The sequence below is a fragment of the Meriones unguiculatus genome, chromosome 12 (assembly GCF_030254825.1).
Source record: "Meriones unguiculatus strain TT.TT164.6M chromosome 12, Bangor_MerUng_6.1, whole genome shotgun sequence".
NCBI lineage: Eukaryota > Metazoa > Chordata > Mammalia > Rodentia > Muridae > Meriones > Meriones unguiculatus.
The window spans coordinates 33764485-33787932 of NC_083360.1; the positions used below are offsets into that span (position 1 = coordinate 33764485).

The following is a 23448-nucleotide window of genomic DNA, read 5'->3' on the forward strand; positions in this document are numbered from 1 at the left end:
CAAACAATGACAATTTGGTAGCACTAAGTCCCCAAGTATTACTTCATTTAAGCTTTATAATTCTTTAGAGGTAGAAGCTAAACGGCCCATGCCACTGATGGGAATACAGTCCACAGAGGTTATAAGACCTGGCCAAGGTCAAAGCCCAACACACACCTACCTGGAAACATTGTGGCTCTTATGGGCAAAAACTTGTCAGCTCTGAACTCTCAGAACATAACACAAAAAAGATTTTAGCCTTGAGGGTTTTTTGGTTGGTTGCTTGGTTTTGGTTTTTCTGAGACAGGGTTTCTCTAGCTGTCCTGGAACTCACTCTGTAGACCAGGCTGGCCACAAACTCACAAAGATCTGATTGCCACCACCTCCCAAGTGCTAGAATAAAAGGTGTATACACTACTTCACCGTACACACGACCCAGAACTATCATGCTGTTAAAAGGCTACAAATGCAGTCCTGAGTTCCAGCTCCAGACACAAGCTATGGTAAATCTCACTGCCTTTTCTTTTTTCTCTTTCTTTTTTAAGATTTATTTATTATCTATATAGCATTCTGCCTGTATGTGTGCCTATGCTAGACAGATGGCTCAGAGGTTACACACACTGGCTTTTCTTCCAAAGGTCCTGAGTTCAATTCCCAGCAATCACTGCCCTTTCTTTGATGGCCTCATCCAAAAACACAGGGAAGAAGCCTCAACATTCAGAACCCTTGTGATCTGGGGACAATGTGCAAAAAGCCCAAGGAGAGTGTCAAACAGAGCATTCATTCATTTCATTCAAACATTTCATCAACCACCTACTTGACCTTCAGCCCCACAAAGCTACCATGTGGTAGCACGCAGAGCCAACAGTGCTGAAGGAAGCCATGAAGTGTCCAGGTTTCTGCCTGTCCCAGCCAGGTATGCAACTGGGAGCCAAGAGTTAAAAAACTTGGATTGTTTCACAAGCAGAATGTTTACCTGAGCCTACCTGACAGACTGCTGTTCTGTCTCTCTGCCACAAGTTTTCATTGGTACAAAGTTTCTTCCTTTTTCTTAGTGGCTTACCAAGTCTCTACACTATATCCTTGTTTATCTCATTTCTGAGACTTAAGCCTTTGATTCTCTGGTATTTTACACAAGCCTACTACAGCCACATGAAGCAAGCCTACAATCAAGAGACCATTATCTCCAAGGGTCCATCACAAGTCACAACTTCTGGAGGTCCAGACAATGCAGGCAGGCAGAGCACGACACTTTCAGGTTGCCAGAAAACACATTCCCAAGAAAATACCAAAAGGAACTCTGAATTTAGAAGGTCAAGGGACAAACGAAAGTGCTTCAAGCAATCTCAAGTGAGCAGTATGATACAGAGAGATGGCCTTGACTGAAGAGGCAAGAAGAGTTGGCCTCCTGTGTATGAATGCAGCCAGAATCTTCATCAAGGCTGCAAAGCAAACAAAAATAAACCAGCAGGGTAAAAAGAAAGCTGTTGCATGAGGAAGAACTTTTGCTCTAGTTTTTTTTTTTTTTTTTTTTTAGAGTGAGACAGGAGAGAAAAAGAAAGCACATACTGAAATGATCTAAAGCTGCCTATAAATATTTTGGAACATCAAAGGCGGTCCTGTTAAATTAAAAATGCTGTCACACAGATAGGAACTAGCCTCTAGCACTGCCAGCTTCAACATGCGAGCCTGTGATCTGAGGAGCGAGGGCTCAGCTCCTCGAGAAATCTGATTCACTAAAGAAAAAAGTGAACAAGCAGTTGAGTTTTAATAAGGGCATTAAATACCTTAGGAATGAGCTAATTAGAGTTTAACTCTTTCAAGATTGTCGGAGCTCTTAAGAATGCTGTAAAGTAAGCTCCCTCCAGAATCTAGTTAAATTGCTCTCAAAACCTGCACCATAAAGAAAGTATTAAAATGGCACCTTAGGACTTCAAAGCTGATAACTCCCAACAGGTCAGCCCAGACACAGCAGGCAGAGGCTATCTGGAAAGCTACAGGAGAGAAATCTAGAATTGTTTTCTGGAGTGAGGTAAGGTGAAGCTGCATGCTTTTTTAGAGGCAGTTTTTTTTTTCTAGTATAGATAAGAACAAACTTTAATCACTGGTATGTACCCTGTGAATTTCCCTTAAACCAACAAATTCAGGGTGTCAGTCAGGTAGGAAGCCCTGCTGATATCACTTATTCCACTCAGACAAACTACACCAAAAATTATAGCTGATCCTCCCAGAAATACTTAAGGTCACTAACAGAAGTCACCCAACAGTTTTCCTTGCACATAGCCTCAACCAGAATCCCAAGAAAATAAGCTCCCAGTTAGTAAAGTTCCATACTAACAGCAAACCCCTTCTTTGGCCTTAAAAAAATGAGTGAATCATGGTGAGGCATACCTCTAATCCCAGCATTTGGGATTGGAGACAAGGGGATCAATAGTTTAAGATCATCCTCAGCTACATAAAAGTCCAAGGCCAGCCTGAGCTACAGCCTGTCTTAAACACACACACACACACACACACACACACACTAACCACCGGTATCTTTCTCGGTATCTTTCTATCACCTAGTTTCAAGAATGTGAGAGGAGGTAGGCAGTAATGAAAACCACCTCTATTCAAGGAATGTACTGCCTTGCCTTTGAGGATAGGAGTGGAGGGCAGAGAAGGGTAGATTTTTAAAGTCCACAATGCACTCCAATCATTCCCATTTTTAGAAGAAAGCCAATATGTCTAATTTGGGGGGGGTTAAGATTAATAAAGTGTTTGCTTTGGCAAATTTCATGCTGGATTAAACCAAGTGATGAAGTCATTTGTGCCTGCCACATAATTAGGGCCACAGTGTGTCCTCAATATACCACAGCTTTCCCAGTGCTCTGAAGGATGAAGAAACTGAGATCTGGAGAAGCAAAGCGCACCTTCTATATGCTGCAGGATTGTTCCTCTGACTACCTTGATATCAAAGCAGCTGTGATTATCACATGAGTTCTTCACAAGGTTGGGCCCACTACCATTCCCTCATCAGGAAATCCTATGAGGCTTGTAAGGCACATACGGGACAGGAGACTGTGGGTTCATCCCTCCTCAGGGATATACATTTAACAACTCCAACACACGCACGCACGCACACACGCACGCGCATAGCCCCAAAAACAAGCCAATAAGCAAACAGAAATACTCTTCCTTGGTGGTGTAGTTACCAGTAAGTTGCTCATGTTCTTGAAAATAACCCTTTACCTGTGCCTTTACCTGTGCTCAGTACGTAGCTAAATTAAACTCATTGGTTTACCAAGCTAAAACTGGGTGGAACTGTCTCTTTGGCCTGTTGTAACCCTATGTGCCAGTGATAAATAGACTCTCCAGGAAAAGCCAAACAACATCCAGTAAAACAGTTTAAGAATGTAGACCCAGGCAGCCTGGTCCCAGACAAGGCATTGAGCAGCCTTTCTCTTTATCAAAGGAAACACAGAACTATAGCTCTCTATAGCATTCACAATACACTATGAGGAACCTGGCAAACACTTGTCCAAGAGCTCTACTAGTGCTAATGATGTAGGCATCCTTCCAAGTCTTCAGATTCAGCTGGTTAACTGGTACAGTTACCAAGAACTACAGACTTTATATACAAATCAGTCCATAAGTTAATTTACAAGTCAATGATTAAGAATATGTATTTTCACCAGACATAGTGGCAGATGCCTTTAATCCCAGCACTCTGAAGACGGAGGCAGGTGGATCTATGAGTTTGAGGCCAGCCTGGTCTACAAAGCAAGATCCAAGACAGGGCTGTTACATAAAAAAACCCTGTCTTGAAAAACAACAAAAGTATCTTCAGCCAAGCTTTTCAGCCAGGTGTGATGGTGCATACCTTCAATCCCAGCACTTGGGAGGCAGAGGCAGGTAGATCTCTGTGAGTTCCAGGACAGAGCTACCTGAAATAATATATGTTCCCAAATTCTGAGGTGGATCTCCTATTCACTAGTCAGCTCATGTTCAAAAAGTTGGCACAAAGTATTTCAAAGCAAATGTCAAGACTCTACGCACTAAATCTCTGAGACCCCCTTGGTGTCTGTTTCTTGACTTTATATACATGGTTCCCTGGTTTTCTAGGAAAGAACCTCAAAAATCAAAAGCAGCAAACTAGACTGCAAAGAAGTACTGCAGAAATGACAACTCATAGACAGGTCCAACATTAGCCACTGGGAGAGGCACATCTCAAGGGTGCCCAGCCTGAGCACTGCACAACTTTAAAGGATGTTTTACACATCTGTCCTCATCCTAAGCCCCAAACAGCTTCTTGTAATCTGTACAAGGTCCTTTTGGGAAGGGTGTCTCATTCTAATGGAGTGTCAGAGTAGATTCCGTTACAGCAAGCAAAGATTATGTGTGGCCAATCCAAGCAGTGATGAGACTTGAGGACAAAGGTCACCATACAGCAAATTGCCTGAGCTGTTGAACCTGGACAGGGTGCAGCCTCCAGTGGCTGTCAGGCCTCTTGCAGAGAAGTGCCAGGACTGGCACCTGCAAACCTGTTCTCTGCACTCTTGGATTCTACATGGCTTCCTATGCCTGATCAATTCCCTCTCTGACATTAAGTGCTATGCAGTACACCATCTGCATTGCAGTTTATCCCAAATCGTAGCTTTCCCTGCCAACAGCTGAGGACAGGAAAATGCAAAACCATGTATATATAAGCAGGCCTGGTAGAAGTCTGTAATCCCAGCTACTACGCAGGCTGAAGCAGGAGGATCAACATGCAAGGCCAGCCTGGGCTCCACAGCAACTTCCAGGGCAGATCAACCCATAGAGTGATACCCTAATTCAAAGGAACAAGAACATTCCAACTACAGCCATACTGGTTGCTGGTATGGCTGCACAAGAACAGAGAACAGCAAAGTCTTCTGGTGAGGGAGGTAAAGGAAGAAATAAAAAAAATAGGGAGCCATGGGCAATAGAGCCCATACCCTTTCTCCTATTCTTTTCCCTCTCTCCCCAACCAGTGATCATTAGGTAAGTGGTACCAGGACAAGGATATTGTAAGGGGGTAAAAAGAGAGGATTCATAATATTAGATATAGGAGATTCCTCATTTATCCCAACATATAAGAAACACATTAATCAAAAAGTCAACATAAATCATTCCCAGATTTGCAAAAGGACAATTAAAACAAGCTTGTGCTGTCAAGTGTGCAAAACGAATTCCAGGGGTTTCAGGGCTACAATGATGGCTCACCAGTTAAGAGCACTGGCTGTTCTTCCAGCCGGCCTGTGTTCAATTCCCAGCACCTACAGGGCAGATCACAACCATCTGTAACTCCAGTTCCAGAGGATATGACATCCTCTTCTGACCCCCCATGCACATAGTACAGAGATATACATGCAGGCAAAATCATATATATATGTATATATGATAATAATTGAATTGAGTTCTAGAGCTTTCTACATCTCTTTGAAGGGAATCACTTTACTTGAAATATCCAAAACTATTCTGCCTCCACACCATGAACTGTTTTAGAGTTTCCCCTTTCCAAAAAACTAAGTTGGCATGGCAACCAAGGCCAGTCACCATGGTCTCTAACCACATCCGTTGGGGCTTGGCATGCTGAGACGTGTGCCAACTCTGTTGTCTGTAGGGCACTCCTGCCCACACTATATAGCAAGCTATAATCAAGTAAAAAAACCCTCACATTTGTATAGAATACAGCTCAACATAAATATTCATTAAATGTGAGAACCTATGGTGATGCAATGTTGAGCCTGCAAATTTAAACATAAGAACCAGGAAATGCAAAAACTATCACTGCCTCTGAAACATGAAATCACCCACACTGCACATTCAACACCACAAACCAGTACATATGTGTCCTAGACATTTAAATCTAGTAACACCAAAACTTCAAAACCATGTATTATATGTTTATTTAATAACTAGAACAAGGGGTAGCATTTACTGATGGCTCTGGAACATATATATGAGAGAGAGAGAGAGAAGACATGTCACAAAAAGCAGCCATGAAAATCCTTTAACACAAGTAAAATACAGCACACTATCGACTGCTTCTGGAATAGTCCTGAAAATACTGATGTCCATGTGACCCACACTACCCCATATAAAACAGCAAGAGAAACAAAAGAAAACCTCACATGCCAACAAGTAAAATTAAGCAATAACTTCATTATTTTCTGAGTATCACAGAAGCATCATAGAGTAAAGACAATCAAACTGAGATCTAAGTCTAATAGATAGTGCACAGACTTTCTCAGGAACACTGCTGTCATCCTTTGGGTTGGTTTGTTTGTTTTTGTCACACACCCCCAGACAAGGTTTTTCTGTGTAACAGACCTGACCTCAATATGTAGACCAAGCTGGCCTTGGACTAATAGAAATCCACCTGCCTCTGCCTCCTGAGTGCTGGGACTAAAGGTGTGCACCACCACACCTGGATTGTTATCCTTTGATCACGGCCCAAGACAGAGCTTCCAAAAGGGCAAAACTGTTAAAGGAGCATGCACAGCATACATTTAAGGGCTCAGATATAGCTGCTACTGGCAGGCCACTCAGGAACAGTTTCCCCAAAGCATCAGATTTTGTTGTTTTCAAGTTTAGTGAGTAAACTGCAATAAAAAAATCATACTAATTTAAATAAATATATCCTTAAAATCTAGAATCAAGCTGAGATGCTTGCTTCTCCAACAAGTTCACAACACACGCCCAAGGCAGTCACATTCCAGGCTGGGAGTGTGCCAAAGACAGAACAAGCAAGGTAGAGGGTTTAGTTGGTTGGATGATGACTGGTTGGTTTTTGTTTGTTGGCTCACTCCTTTTGACATAAGCTAGCCTCAACTCATGATCCTTCTCCTTCGGCCTCCTTCATGCTAGGATCACAAGCGAATGCTACCATGGCCAGTAACGTGAAATTATTTTAAGAGTCTGGTCTACCCTAACTATTTGGAATAGCTTAGGTAGGGTACACCCACATCTAAAAACTGCTTGTGAATAGTTTCTACAAACACAGGCTATCTTTTCCTACACTAACACTCCCCTTTCTACTCTATACCAAAGTACTAGATCCAGAAGCATTTCAATTCAGTAATTACCTTAAAGTTGTACATGCAAAAGCACTAGAGCGATGGAATGTTCTGGCTCAAGGGCCATGCCAGTGGAGCAAGAAAATACTCAATGGGAAAGGACAGAAGTTTTGGTTTCATATGGGAGCAGAGAGTGGGTAAAAAGAATCAAAGGCAAGATAGGGAGCAGGAATGCTGACACACACAGATGGTTCAGCAGAAGGGCAATGGGAAGAAAAACACAGGTGGAAGCAAGCCTAGGACCTATCCTTCAAAGAGCAATCAAAGATTCTAACCCAGGGCTGATATGATCAGAAGTGCAGTAAGATAAATGCGGTAGGAAAGGGAAGGTATGGGAGTGAGAGGAGACTTAGGCATTATAGTGCAAAAAGTAAGGCCAGAACTGGAGAGATGGCTCAACAGTTAAGAGATGTACTACTCTTGAAGAGGACCCTTACTCAGTTCCCAGCATGCACCTCAGGCAGCACACTAGCTACAGGGGATGTGACACCTCCAGCCTCCAGTCATCTGCACTCCTATGTACACACCAACAAGTACACATAATTCAAAATAATAAAAATATATCTTTAAATGAAAAAGTCAGGTCAATAAGAAGCAGGGCAAATCAATTATCATCCTGAGGATATGTTTTACAGTGACTTAATCCCTACCTAACTTAATTCACACTCTGAAAGTTTGGCTAATCAAACTTGCAACATTCTTCACATGCCACTAGCTGTCTGCTTACCATCTACTCCAAGATTGAGGTACTTTGTGAAAAGACGCCAACTTTCTTGCATCATGTCAACCCAGTGATAGACAGAGTGAGGGAGGGTCCATAAAACTGGTAAATACACAGTGACAAATGCATTTAAAGAAAAATACACATTAGGTAACAAAAGTATTTTGTGTCAAGTATAGAACAAGCTTTGGCAACCAAGACCCCCTTAAATGGTGGAATACCTTCTGAAGCAGAATTCACTCCCGGAAGAGAAGAATAAAGGCATTACAAGTCAAAGTACACTAAGGACTCTGCAGCTCCAAGCTCAGTAGAGATTCCCTGGAAATGAACCAAAGTAGAACACCGTTCTAGAAAGACCACTGTAAGGGAGCGGTAAGGCTAGCCTCTCTCGGAACCTCACAGTTCCCTTATGCTAAAGGAGAAATGAGTCATGACATTTACAAGGAAACTTTCAGTGCATCTCTTATAACTAAAAGAAAGCTAGACCTGAGCATGGTGACTCATGCCTATGATCCCAATACTTGGGAGACTAAAGTAGGAGGATTACTAGGAGTTTGAGGCCAGCCTGAGCTATATTGTTAATTCCAAGGCAGCATGGATTATAGAGTGAGACCTAAATTCAAAAAATAAAAATAAAAACAAGGCTGGGAAGTTGGCTCATCTGTAAGAGCACTTACTGCTCTTACAGAGAACCTGGGTTCAATTCCCAGAATTCACATGGTGGCCGATAGGCACCTGTACCATTCCCAAGGGACCTAATACCCTCTTCTGACCTTGGAGAACACCAGGCACCCACATACATGCAGGCTCATATAACATATAGATATAGATTTTTTTTTTTTTTTCATTTATCAGAGGATGGGGGAAAATATCCCTACAAACAGGCCAAATGGTTCCAAGACTTTGGTCTCACAGAACTCCAATAATGGGTTGAGAATTTAGCTTAATGGTGGAGCTAAGGTCCTAGGTTCAATCCCAGTACTGGAAAGAGAAAGAAGAAAAAAAAAAAAAAAAAAGGAGAGAAGAAAGGAAAGGTAGAGGAGATAGGGAGAGAAAGAAAAATAATCCAAAATAAATGGTGGCCATGCTTATAATCCTAGTATTTGGAAAGGAAAGGCAAGGTCAAGATATTTAAAGTCCTCCTCTGCTATGCAGCAAGTTCCAGTTAGAGACCAGTCTAGCTTCCAAGAAGACTCTCTCAAAAAAAAGAGAGAGAAAGACAGAGGGCAGAGAGAGAAAAGAGAAAGCTCATCGAAAGAAGCACTAAATGCTGATCTACACATATAATTTCTAGACATTTAAGAGGAACCATTTTTCTAGAAGTTACTTTCAGCCCACAGATCTGCTTTACAAATGCACCTGAGAGTCTGTCTGATGTTTGATTCTATCAGCTCACCAATAACTGTCACTTAGAATTTGAGGTCAGATTTGTTTGGCCTTCATTGAACCCAGGCTGCTCATTGGCAGAAAGCTACTCAGGGATAAACAGTAGTAGGAAACATCCACGGCAAGAGCACCCCCTGAGCACTAGCTACCACATCTTGTAGTCTCCAGACCTCTAAGCTTAGCCACCTTGCTCGCGCCCAAAGCAGGGGCTTGGTCTGCTGCTCCAGAATCAAATTCACAGACACCTGCAGGGCAGGCACTCAGAGGCTACCAACAGCACATCTCCATGGAGAACTAGCCATCACCCAGAATGCCGACAAAGAAAAGAACTTCCTAAATGACATTTAGGAAGTATTTCCTAAATGACAGAAACATACAAATTTCCTCCTTATCAAGTTCTGGTTTGTTTATACTACTTTTTAAAGAAACATATATGTACCACAAGGTGCTCATTCTCCACATATGTTGACTGATCCGGTATAAACTAAAAAAAAGCCTTCTGCAGAGCAATCTGACAGTGCCTTTGAGAACCCTAAACATGTTCATATTCTGCTACTCTAAGGATTTCTGATAGTATGACCTGTAACAACAGAAAATAATGACCTGTAACGTGGTCTCTGAAAATGTTTCAGAATATTTAATAACAATTAAACACTCAAATTAAACAAAGGGCTATCACCACTGTGCTTTTCCAATTTTCTTTAAAATCCCAATCAATTCATATGGAAAGCAACACGTACATAAGCTTTTTTCATAATTTTCTGTATTTCTCAACTATTTTATAATAAAACTGTATGTTGTGTGTGTATATATACTTGCATGTGTTCTTTTCTTCTTCTTTTTTATTTTTTTCCTCTCTCTTTTTGTTTTTTTTCCAGACAGGGTTTCTCTAGATAGCCTTGGCTGTCCTGGACATGTTTTGTAACTCAGGCTGGCCTCCAACTCAGAGAGATCTGTCTGCCTCTGCCTCCTGAGTACTGGGATTACAGGCATGCGCCACCAGCAAGGCCTGGCTCTTGTGTTCTTGAATTTGTGCAAGTATATGAAGGCCATAGGCCGACATTGGCCTTCCATTTTCTCTGAGACAGTCTCATCATTTCGGCCAGGCTGGCCTGTGAGCTCTGGGGATCTGCCTGTCTCTCCTTGCCAGCACTGGGATTAGATACAACTGCTGCACCCAACTTTTTATGTAGGTACTGGGGTTCAAAACTCAGGTCCTTGTGCTTGCATGGCAAACACATATTTCACACACACCCCCAGCCTCATAAAATCTGTATTTTAATCTTCCAGCTTCGGATGGGCTCTTACACATACTGAAAATTCAGCCATCCTTACTCTTCTAGTTTCAAAACATAACAGCCCTGAGGAGGCCAGAAGTTCTCATTCCAACATTTTTTCATCAAACTTCTAGTATCATCAAAGTTTACTTTCACCAAGTCAGCTCACACATTCAGTTTCTAAATAACCATATCACCCTGGCTGCTGAACAGAGAAGAGAATTAATATCAGCTCTTACAACACATCTTAAGAGTAATAAAAATAAAAGGCTCTCCTTTGAACCACAATGGGCCGGCTGACCTTATTCTTCTCACACTATCATAAGTCAATAGAGCTGCTAAAAGCAAGATTTTAAAACATCTAGTTCAGCCTACAGATGTAACAAAGAGCCTCCACTCTTTGCCTCCTACCTTTCTGTTTGACAGGTACAAAGGCACGTCTCCACAAAAGGTTTATCAGCTTTAACTTCAAAGGTAGGTAAAAATTAGTTGGAAAAGGCCAAACTGCTCAAATCTACATACTATGCTGTGACAATGGCTTGCCCACCCCAAACTCAGCACCAAGACCAAACTCTCCCTTCAGTCCCACAGTATCCTACAGGCCATGTCCTACCAGACAAGCCATGTTCCAAGGTAAGGCAACGCTGTTCTCTTGCTGTCTAGTACCCACACGCTGCCAGCAGATAAAAGCAAAGCCTTATTCATGTTCCCTGCCATGCCCATCTGTGATCTGATGAATGCAGGATACTACTGAATTCTGCCAAAAGAAAGAGCAGGGACAGGCTACAGCTTCAGGGTCGTCCAGTCCTTTTAATCAACAGGGAATGTGAAACCTATGCAAAGAAAAAAGGCAATGTACATGCGACATAATCTCTCTGAATGAAGCATACAGACTCCTGAATGGCTCTGAAATGTCAGCCATAAGAAGGTGGTATGTTTCACATCAGAAATCCCTCTAAAGGCCAGGCTACTTCAGCCGTTTCAGCTCTGCCAACAGCCCAAAGCAGCACAAGTGCCATAAGTGATAGCTAGATACTTCCAGTCACTGTCTTCATAAACTTGGCAGCCTGGCTCTAGGAAAAAATAAGTTGGAATGAGCCTTCTGTGATTGTGGGAGCTGGGGGAAATGACAAGAAAGAAACATTTCTCTAATAGCTAAGAAGTTTTCTCAGTTTAAACTACAAACACATTTCTCAGTCAATGGTTCTAGTTTGTTTAAACCCAAATCTGAATTCCAACATCAGACAATATAACCTTATTACCAAAAAAGTGCCATGTGAGGCAGCCTCTGGAAAACAAAAAATGTCTCAGCACTAGTAAGATCAGTTTGAATCTGATCTGCTACAGACTAGCTCAGTGACTGTCACAGCTAAGTTTACCACTTTGCTATGGCTTTCTAATTAAAAACTGCTATCAAGTGTGTCTGTTAAGATCAAACAAAGCACTGTGTCTAGGGCCTTACATGGCAACCATCTGAACATTAGTAACTTTTTGTTGTTGTTTGGGCTTGGGTTTTGCTGTTCTTGTCGTCTTTTGTATATCTCAATATGCTGTACAGGCTATCCTGGAACACCTGACTCCTGCAATCTTCCTGCCTTAATCTTCTAGCATATCTGGAATTAGAGATGTGAGACCACAGCCACAGTAGTAGCTACTTTTTGTAGCTACTTTTAGCTTGTTCACCAGACTAGCCTTAAACTCAGAGATCCACCTGCCTCTGCTGAAATTAAAGGTGTGTGCCACCACTGCCTGGCTTCCTGAGAGCTACTTTTAAAAGCTCTGACAGAGAAGAATACTGAAAAGACCCAAAAATTTAAGTTAAGAAGGAGAAACGCAACCACTTATACTTAATATAGAACTAAAGAATGCCTGGTTTTCCTTAGTTTAATCATAAGCCATATTTTTTTTGCACTCATTCTTCCATGAGACAATGCCTAGCTGTACCAGGGTGACCAGAGAGATTCCAAGCCTGAAAGCTGGAGGAATTAGATGTTAATCATGATTTTCCCTATCCTTACCACACGGCCCAAACAAGGCACTCTACCTTTCTAGCCTTGCATGAAATGGAACGCACTAAGGCATTACATTTTGGTACTTTTGTTTTCTTCCATTGCTGGGGATGAAACCCAGGGCTCTGTGCATGTTCAGCAAGTGCTCTGCATGCAGCTCACACATTTGGTTCTTCTGACTATGAAGACTTGTCTTCCTGAGATCTGGGTCCACGAGTAGGGAGTAGGCAGGAGCTGCTCTTGCAGTCCTCCAACCCCAGCAGCTATTCCACTTCACTTTGTGATGAATGGTAAAAAGAAAAATATCTAACATTTTACTATCTCATCTTTCATTCCATCTCTTCTTGTACTTCATCTAAATGTAGAAAATTTCTTGAGTGGTTGGTTACTTTTTTCTCTCTCCCAAGGATGATAAAGAACTAGCAGGACATAGCAAATTCAGTTAAGATAGATGCCTCTGGATATGAGGGTACAATTCTGTGGGGAAAAAACTCAGTTGGGGAGGATGATTGCTTCTCTGTGGATAAGCCTAACTCAGAGGACTGCAGCACTGGAGTGTTGTTCGGTACAGGACAGGGTTCTGATAGACATCTACCAAATAAATATGCTCAATGTAGGTTTGCAACGCTGCAGGCTTCTCTCCAACTCCTGCCAGCCTGAGTGACCTATTACCTCACTCACCTTTTTATTTATTTATTTACTTACTTACTTACTTATTTATCTTAATATTTATGGGAAGGGCAAGTGTACCACAGAGGCTAAGCAGAGGTCACAAGACAACTTTCAAGAGATGGTTCTCTTCTACCATGTGTGCTGTGAGGGTCAACTTTAGATCCTCAAATTAAGAAAAAAAAAAGGAAATGTAAAAAAAAATTTTTTTAGGTCCTCACGCTTGAAGCAAGCACCTGTACCCACTGAGCTATCTTTTCGGCCCTCTATTCAAATTCTTAGTGCTGGACCAGTCACAAACAAGCTTCCTCTTGGGAAGCTCTCAGGAAAATGAACACACCCATTCACAAGAATGTGTGAATAATTTCAGGAGGGGGGTGTCACAGGTTTGAAAGGACTCCAATACAAATTATGAGAAATTATATGTGAATTAAATGTCAAAACCCTAACAAACTCAGTTTTACTTACTTGACAAGAACAAGGACAGGCCATGGATTCAATTTAGGTTTTGTTTGCTAGCTATGAGGTTAGAGAAACAAACTTGCCTCTTTTGGCCTTAGTTTCTTCCTCTGTAAAACATAAATAACAGTATGTGATTCTTTTTATATGAGTTACTTATTCATTTACTTTATGTGTACTGTATGGTGTTTTTCCTGCATGTATGTCCCTGTAAGCATGGCAGATTTCCTGGAACTGGAGTTTTAGACAGTTGTGAGCTTTCATGTGGGTGCTGGGAATTGAACCCCAGTCCTCTGGAAGAGCAGCCAGTGCTCTTTAACCTCTGAGCCCTAGTATCTATTTCTACATGAATGGAAGTATGAAACGAGCAAACATAATGTGCTTAGGACAGCCCCTGCACACATCAATGGAGTATGGCTGCTTCCTCCACACTCTTTTCTCTATCCTCAGTCAGAATTACTGATAATTCCCATGAGATCTCAGGGCATAAAACCAGAAGAGATCCTAGGAATTTGCCAACCCCCCCCCCCAACAATGAAATGCTTGCTTTTAACCTATAAAGGACCATCTGACAAGACAGTCGGCAGGCCCTTTCTATGTAAATCCAAGTCAGCTGTCAGCGTGCAATTGTTCTATTAGGCCAAGTCAATTTTTGGAGGCAGGCCTATTAAGTTAACTTCAAATGGAGATGAAAAGAAAGTGCTTGATCAAATGCTGAACTGTAAAAACACACTGACAGGGAAACAAGGCAGAGGAATTAGCCTCCTACAATTATTCCCTGTGATACCTTTAGTTACCCAGCCTATCTAATCACCACGCAGCTCTCCTTTCACTCTTTAGCAGCTAAAAGAACTTCCTTGGTTCTTCATGTTTAGCTTCAAGCCCATCAACCATTCAGCCTGGGAGCCAGAATAACTAATTTTAAAGTTGCACAAAACCACTCATTCAAATTCCTTCTACTAATGAATTTCTCAGTGTTTATACCTATTTTACTTCAATGGGAGAAATAGGAATTTCCACTTTAAAACAATCTTTCATTTCTAGCAATGTAAATTTTCTTGTTTGTTTAACCAGTCCACACACCACTAGACAGGGTTTAATCAGGCCCCTTTATTTAACCAAGCTTGTGAGCTACACAGCCAAGTTTAAAGGTTTCAGATAATAATTTCATTAACACCAACACACTGGTTTAAAGATGAAATATGTACCAGTATGTCTAAAAGCTATTTAAAGGTCCACACTTCAAAACTACAGTTAAAGTGCAGTTCTTCTAGCACTTAGCTGTAGGCCTGACCTGCTCACATACAAACAGGCTATCATGCTGCATGATAATAAAAGCAATTAATCTCGCATGCAAATAGTCTAGTCACAATTTTCACCATTGGAAACATCAAAACAGAAAACAAAACAAACAAACAAACAAAACCCTGTCTTCATACAAACTAAACTAATGACCTTGGGAAAGTTATTCACACCTAAATACACTCATCCCAAGGTCTGAATTACTAACCCCATTCCTAGACGTGCACACACATCCAGGCTTCCTCTTACCCTAACCAAGGCAAAAGATTTAACAGGTATTCTAACTAGAAGTCCCTGGGCTGGCCAGGCTATGATAACGTATCTATTGTGTACACACGTACGTACACACACACACACACACACACACACACACACCACTTACTTTCATTGGCAAGTAACAGAAAAAATTCAGTACTACAAAATATTTCTTACAATTTTTAAAGAGGAACTTTCAAACAGTTTTTTTCTCTTCTCAACTAAGAACAATATTGCTATAAAGCCACACTGAGAATAACAAAAGCAATGCTACACGCTACTATTTAGTTCTAGTTACCAGAAAATAAATGGATGCCCATGTAATGCTAAAGTGCAAACGTTAAGTTTTTCAGGTGATAAAACAAAAGGTGGTTTTCAATGTTCATTAAGTACTTAGAAAACATGATTAATCTGAAATTAAACACTGGCTTTATTTCTTCTACACTCTTTAATACACTTACTCTCATTTATATTCCCTCTCAAAAATCCTAAAACATTGACTTTCCTTACAAAACTTTTTTCAGGGCCAGTAGGCAGGCGCCACAACAGTTCCTTCAGTCTGACAGTATTCACACAACTAATGAAAGCATGCCAACTGGTGCACACACACACAGCTCTGAAAGCCACACAGTTCAACACACTGATGACCACTATAAAGTTATTAAAGCCGTAGAGTGTACCAACCACTAACCATTAATTCAGAGTGCTCAGATAAGCCCATCAATAGTACTGCAGTTATACGGGAATTAAGGACACCATTAGTGATTGCTTAACAGGTAAACTTATTAAATACCATTTAAGCCATTTTTTTCCCTTAGCAATTGTTGACTTAATTTGGAAGGGAGGTGCTAGTCTACCAGACTACAAAAGAGTTAGATAAGCACTTCAAAAACTTTTCAAGAGAATGAGTCCTTCTGCCAAAGTCACACATTATCTCTCTGCTTGTCAGGATAAAATAGTTACAAATGGTGTGTTTAAACTGCTAATTTTGTATTAAATGGTGAGCCCAAAAATATCTGCAAAGCACAGCACTACGCATAATGGATAGCTGGCCAGACAAACTACCACAGAGAATGGCTCAAGTTTAAACACTGCAGATAAAAATCTCAAACTTCAAAAGTCTCCTTCAAAAGTGAAGTGCCACGTTAAAACATACTCCCCCTCAGCTGTCACCCCCACCAAAGGCTGTAAATCAAACATTTCTAAAGCCGTCAGGGCACAGTGAAAGCCTCAAAGAAGGACAAGGAGTCACAAGAAGCAAGATTTAAGATTCAAACTAATTGGTAAAGCATGCAAAATAAATTCTTAGGCATCTTCAGCAAAGCATCCCCTCTAAAGGTTGTGTTGATGACAGTAACAATAACATTATAAAGGGGGGAAAAAGAAGTCCCAGCGCATTTAGTAACATCTGTAGTCATAAAAATCGGTCAAACATGTGCTTTGCTTTCTCTAGATGTTGGAATAACAGCACTGTAGAACAACGCTTTTCGATCACGGGCACAGGGACCTCCTCCAGCTTTGATAGGACACACCTTTAAGGAGCGGCACTAAAAACTGGCCCATGTCCTAGCAGCTCAGGGTGCCTGGGTGCAGCTTCACCCTTCTGTCTACACTCAGAGCTGCTCTGTAGTCACTCCACACAATCCCCTTTCTCTACATAATTCACCCAAGAGCAAAGCGCCGAAGATGCAAACTATAGGCCTCTACAGTCCCAGAAGATTCAAAGACAAGCCAACCGTACCCGATCACCCCCACCAGAGGTGTGCCTGCTAACAGCGGTAAGTGCGCTGGCCCTGGAACCAGTCGATAAAAATCATGGTCAAGGAAGCGGGAAATCTATGCAGCTATCCATGCGCAGAGGCTTCAGATGAGAGTCCCTCCTCAAGGACGGGCTCCGGCTTAGAGCTCTCCCTACCAGCTTCTTTCGGAACGCAGACCTCTTTCATCTGGAGCAAGGTGGAGGCCCTGTCAGGGTGAGAGACCCTGCTCCGGTTTGCAGGCCTCATCGGTATTAGTCCTTGACCCAGCGGCGAACCTGCGGTCTCTCTATCCCCCTGTAATCCGAGGCACGCAGAGAGGGCTGCCTTCCACCGCCACTACAGTGCACCCCCAATTCCCACTCCTCAGCCAGCGCCGCCTGCTCCCCTTCCTGCTGCTGCCCGTCCAGAGCCCTGCCAGAGGGTTAACGTCCAGGTGAGGCTGGCAGTAGGTTGCAGAGAAAATAAACCTGGGGATGTGCACCCCGACAACCTGGTCGCTCCGGAGAGAGAGCAAACGCGGCTGGAGAGCAAAGCCCGCGCCACCTCCAAGAAGCCGCTCCATCCTTCAACCCTCGCCTTCGCGAAGTTGGCATTCAACAGGTAGTTGCCGGGACTTTTCACCTGAGAGAGCGAACCCGTCCCGCCAACTCCAGAGTGCCGCCCCGGCGCCCGTGCCCTGCCCAGCATCCCCACCCCCACCCGGCGCGCTGCACCCACCGGAGGCCGAGCCCCCACGTGCGCTCGCCCCAGCCCCGGTGCCCCGGAGGCCGCGTCCCGCCCGCCCGGCCGCCCGCCCGCGAACCCGCCGGGCTCCGCGCCTCCCCCCCTCGCCCGCCCGCCCGCCCGCGGCGGGGTCGGCGGGCGCAGCCCCCGGAGCCATCTTGTGGCGGCGGAGCGCGGGGCCCGGGGTGGCTACCTGCACGATCTCGCCCTCGGCGCTGAGCATGGCCCCGGCCCGCGAGAAGCGGCCCGTGAGGCCGGTGGTGTGGGTGGTGTAGTCGCCGCTCGGGCTTGACTCGAACAGCACCACCTCCACGAACGCCGTCTCCTTGGCCCGCACCGCGCCGGGCCCCGCGGCCGCCAGCAGCAACCCGAGAAGCAGCGGCAGCGGCGGCGGCGGCGGCAGGCGACGAGCGCGGGGGCCGCGGCGGAGGCGGCGGCGGCGGCGGCCCGGGGCCCCTGGGCGCCCGCCCGAGCGTGGCCTCATGGTCCTGCGGCGGGAGGGCGCGGAGGGCGGGCGCGGCCGGGCATAGTCGCGGGCCGGCGGAGGACCGAGCGCGGGCGGTCGCCTCACAGCACCATCGCGGCGGCGGCGGCTTTGTGGGTCGCAGGCTCCGCTCCGCTCCCCGGGCCGTCGCGCCGCGGCCCTTTCATCTGCTCCACGTGAGGGGTTATCCCCGCCCCCGCAGCGTCGTGACCCTCTCTCCCCTCCCTCCCCGCGCTCGGCCGCGGCCACCTCTGAGGAGAGCCGGTAGGCGGGGCGGGCGCGCCTGCGGCGAGAGGCGGAGCCCCGAGGCCTCGCCCGCCCCGCCCCATCGACCGAGTCCCGCCCCGACTCCCAGCCGGAGCCACGCCCCTCCGCCCTCGCTCCGCCCCTGTCCTCCTTTCGGTCACGCCCCCTCCTCCTCGCTCCGCCCCCTCGCCTGTGCCCCGCCCTCCGCGGCCGACATTTCTCCTGGCGGTTGCAGGAGTAAGAAGTGAGGTCTTCAACCTGTTCCCGAGCCATTCGCCCGCTCGGCGCGCCCTGCTCCAATGCGCGAGTTAGAGCCACTGGGGCGTGAAAGGCCTCGTCGTTCCGTGGAAGGATGCTTCATCCGCAGTTCCGGCGCTGCTGGCCACTGGCACTCCATGCTCGCCTTCACCACCTCCATGGAACGCGAAAGGCCCGGGCGGTCAGGGGCGGTTTGTAACCCTCAGGGACTTGTCCAGTTCTTGCGTGGGTGTCGCTTAGACTGTTACCCTCCACTGAAGGAGTGAGGACAGGTGGCAGAGAACTCGAGGAAGTTATCTAGATTCTAATGGGGTATATCTTTTTGCAGCCCTGGAGACAATCTCTAACACCCCCTTGAAAAGAAGGCCTGAAACTTTTTGAGTCTCACCATGTGCAGAAGGGCGGAAGAGTCCAACACGCTTAATGCACAGACTGCTGGCTGCCAAACATACCAAAGACACGTGCTCCGAGCCCAGACGTTCCCAGTCACCCAGAAGATAAACTTTTAATTCCCTTCCCTTTATTGGAACAGGCTTTTTCCTTCCTCAGCAAATCTATGGGAATCAAAACCCTCCTTTAAAAGCCACATTCAATTTCTGCTTCCTCAGTCGGTCTTCCCTCCCTGACCTGAATGGCTTTGTTTAAATATTTGCAAATATTTGGTTAGGGTGATCTGCTTCTACTTGCTACCACACCCAAAATATTAAGACAAAAAGAAAAGTCATTGAGAGTTTCCTTGAGTAATCAACTCATCGAGATTACAGTTTAAACTGAAAAAGGGATGTTTTGCCAACGTGTTGAATAGAAAATACAATTGTAAAGAAATTCACAGAACTGTGTTACTGTATTTGGACCACCCAAAGCTTTGGCACAGAAGGTACCTGACAAAGCAAGAAAGTCATTAGTTTCCCCAAGCCAAGCTTAATCGGTGCTTTCTGCAGGGAGCACTATCAATTCCAAAGATTCTGACTTCACCCACCAAGGCACAACACAGCCTTTAAGGGGAGGGCAATTACTGCAGCCCTTGCACGCCATGGTAATATATTTAGAAGTATGAGTTCATCATCAACTGATGAATGAATAAGTGAATATGGTCTATCCATACAGTGGAATCGTATTTTTAACATGGTGAAGTTTTAATCTTCGATTGTACTTTAACAAAATCAAGGCTTTGATAAAATACTGAATGTTGTACGGATGAAACACAAAAATATGCTGAGGCCTATAGCGTTTCCATTTGTATGAAATGCCAAGAATCCAGAGAGATGGGAAGGTTAGTGTTTGCCAGATGCTGAGCTGGAAATAGGATTGGGTAGTGTGACTGCTAATGGATTTCTCTTAGGGGTAATAAAAGTATTCTATTATTGAGTAGGCACTCAATAAATATTTGCTGCATGAATTAATGACTACATGATTGAGTGGTAAGCTCATCAACACAACCCTCTTCCATTCTTCAGATGTTTAAGGCAGCTGTCAACAACTGCCTGGGAGCCCTGGGCTTCATGAGACCAAAATAAATTCTGAGTATGAAGAAAGACAACAGTACTTTCTCTCCAGAACGTGAGTGACAATGGCAACTCAGACAAGGGTCAGAAAAGAAACTAGTTTGGGGCCAGTGAGATGGCTCTGGCGAATAGAGGCACTTGCTGGCAAGCCAGATGACCTGAGTTCATTCCCTAGAACCCACATGCTGGAGGGAAAGAACCAGCTCCCGCAAGTTATCCTTTGACCTCCACACACACATGTAAAAGTAAGTAAATAAATAAATGGTTTATTTATATTTGGTTTTCTCAAATAAAGTCTCTCTGTGTAGCCCACGCTGGCCTCTATCTTTCAGCAATCCTCCTGCTCCAGTCTCCTGAGTACTGGGCTTGCAGGTGTGTGCTACCATACCTGGTTGGCTTTGATTGCTTCAACTCTGCCTCAAGATGTGATCAGTAAGACACAGGCTAGCAACATAGAAATAACATGGTCTTCCCCTCAAAGAACAAAGTTACTTAGAAACTGAGGTATTTACCAAGTTTCCCCAAAATGTGGCAGGCAGAAAAGGGAGATAGAAAGTAACTTCAGCCACTGGGAGATGTAGCTTAGTAGCAGTGTGCTTGACCACCGTGCATGAGGCCCTGTGTTCAATCCCCGGCAGTGCAGTCATTGAGTTAAGGTGCGCGATGGTGCAATGATTAGGAGCACTGGGGGGTGCACAAGCACCTATAAGTCTAGTTCCAGGGAAACTAATGACCTCTTCTGCTCTCCATAGGTACATGCACACGTGTGCCTAAACATCCCCCCACACATGTACACATAAAAAGTATATCTTTTAAAAAGAAAAAGTTAATTTCAAATAAACAAGAAGAAAAAAAGGACTTGTGAACTGAGGACAAGAATGGACTCAACAAGCTGCATCAAATATCAGGAGCAGACGTGACCCATGGTCATCAGACATGGGATGTTCCATAAACCATCCTGGGCGTGAGCTGGAAACATTTTACATGTCCATCCATCACAGTGTCCACTTACTCTATAACAGGACACACATCAAACAACCACGTAAAAGAAGAAATCTGGGGCAGGGCAGCAGAGGGTGAGGACTGAAAACAAAGTAAGATGACACATAGGTATGAAATTGCATAATGAAACGCACCACTCTGTATGCTAACTCAAGATTTTAAAGAAATTCTATGAATTTGTATCGAATGCTTTCAAACATACACTGGTGAGAAAAGGCCTGCATGTATACACGTTCCTATATGTGCAATCAATATATGCATAAGATACTATCTTATTGCAAACATACTGCTAGGTGGGAAAAAAAGATCCTACACAGAAAAGGGCATGGTGTGGGGAAAGAGATTCAGATATGTTTGCGTGGAAGGAGGTATAAGAAAGAAATAGGGATTGGAGAGATGGCTGGGTGGTTAGGAGCACTTGTTGCTCTTGCAGAGGGTCCAGGAACAGGAACGGTGCCCAGTGCCCACATGGTGGCTCATCACCACCCCTAACTCCACTTCCCAGGGATCTAACAGCTTCTTCTTGCCTTGGGCATGAGATGCAGAACCAGTGTATAGACACACACACATAGGCAAAACACTTATACACATAAAATAATAAACAAATCTTTTTAAAAGATGTATTACTTTCGATTACGCATACATCTGTGTGTCTGTGCATCTGTGTGTCACATGTCCTTTGAGACGAGAGGACCTGGATTCCCTGGAGCTGGATGTACAGGCAGTTGTAAGCCACCAGATATGGGTCCTCAGAACAGAACTCGGCTCCTCTGCAACTGTAGTGTGTTCTCGTAGCCACTAAGCCATCTCTCTAGACCCAATAAATCTTTAAGAATAAATAAATAAATAAATAAATGGTTTTCCCTGGATAACTGGGACTACTTTGAATTGTGTTCCCTGTGCACATATATATTACCTTCTCAAAAGAATAAAAATAAATGAGGAGAGTAATCTACCAAATCAACAAATGATAACATTCCTTTTCTATAGGCAAACACAGTCATTCAGTAAACTTTATTGAACAGCAATAAGGTTTTCCACATGAAGCCATGCCACCAGAAGACAAATGGGATTGGCCTACAGCTGTGGAGGAAAATGTCATCACTGGGAGAAGCCCACAGTGGGCACACAGGACTGCCCGTACAATTTACTTTCAATAATTTAAAAGTAAAGATTACATTTATAGTTGTCTTAACCAGTCACTGTATTCAATTGCTTTCCTGCTTTTCTTCATTTGCCTTCCTTACTTTTGCAAACATTTATTACTGTATGAGACAGACAAAGAAGTCAATAAAAGATTTCCATAAAATATAAGTGCACATTAACTTATTTTACAAAATGGTTTTAAGACTTTGAATCTTATCCTACTTCTTTTAGGCGATTCACATTTCAGCCACGCTAGCATTCTTCCACAGTATTTATATCTATTTCTGGAAACTTCATTTATTGTATTTAAACATCATATAATTCTCTTGAAAGGTACAATAGTAGTTATACAGACAAGTAGCGGCAGTTCTTCAAACCCCTTAGAAGTGTCTCTTCCGCCTTTGATGTGTACCATCAATCTCTGCCTCCTTTCAGCCTTGAGGCAGGAGGCCAATCTAGGCCCAGACTCATCGGAGGTTTAAACCCTGCTTCAACCTGCCCCTGATTTGCAATGGCCACCCAACCAGGAGTCACAAAACTCAAACAATGCTCCAGGGGCCAGGCAGGGAATGTGAGTGAGTGAAGTAGGCCAGGTGTAAGCAAAAATAACCAGCAAGTGCCACGGTAAATGATGATGGGGCTTCAAACAGAAACTCCCCTGGGAGTGGTGGCCTGGGGAATGCCTGGCCATTTTCAGGTTACTCCAGCACCTAGCTGCTATGGGAAATGTAGGCCCAGGATGATTAGCTCTGATTTCTTCAAAAGAAGGAAGGAGAAGGAGGAGGAAAAGAAAGGAAGGAAGGAAGGGAGGGAGGGAGGGAGGAAGGAAGGAAGGAAGGAAGGACTGAAAGGAAAGAAGGAAGGAAAGAAAAGGAAAAAAAAGGAAAGTAAAGTATTTGCAATTGATTGCAATATAATTTTGGAGATTTTTTTAAAGATTTATTTCTTTATTTTATGCACGTGAGTGCTCTATCTGCATGTATGCCTCCACGCCAGAAGAGGGCATCAGATCCAAATATAGATGGTTGTGAGCCACCATGTGATTGCTGGGAACTGAACTCAAGATCTCTGGAATTGCAGCCCATGCTCTTGATCTCCAAACCATCTCTCCAGCCCCTATTTTGGAGATTTTACAAGCCAATTTTGGCTCAAAAGACATAGAATTAGGGATTGTATCAAGGAATA

The 23448-nt window shown here is 44.0% G+C and overlaps 1 protein-coding gene across 1 annotated transcript in view; it reads right to left on the reverse strand.

The window, feature by feature from the left end:
• Positions 1 to 18255, reverse strand: part of Znrf3 (zinc and ring finger 3) — a 152848-nt gene extending 134593 nt beyond the window's left edge. Inside the window, exon 1 of the mRNA XM_021632749.2 lies at positions 17816 to 18255. Coding sequence (XP_021488424.1) covers positions 17816 to 18106 — 291 coding nt within the window. The 5' untranslated portion in view covers positions 18107 to 18255. The remainder of the gene's footprint in view (positions 1 to 17815) is intronic.
• Positions 18256 to 23448: the final 5193 nt, after the last annotated feature.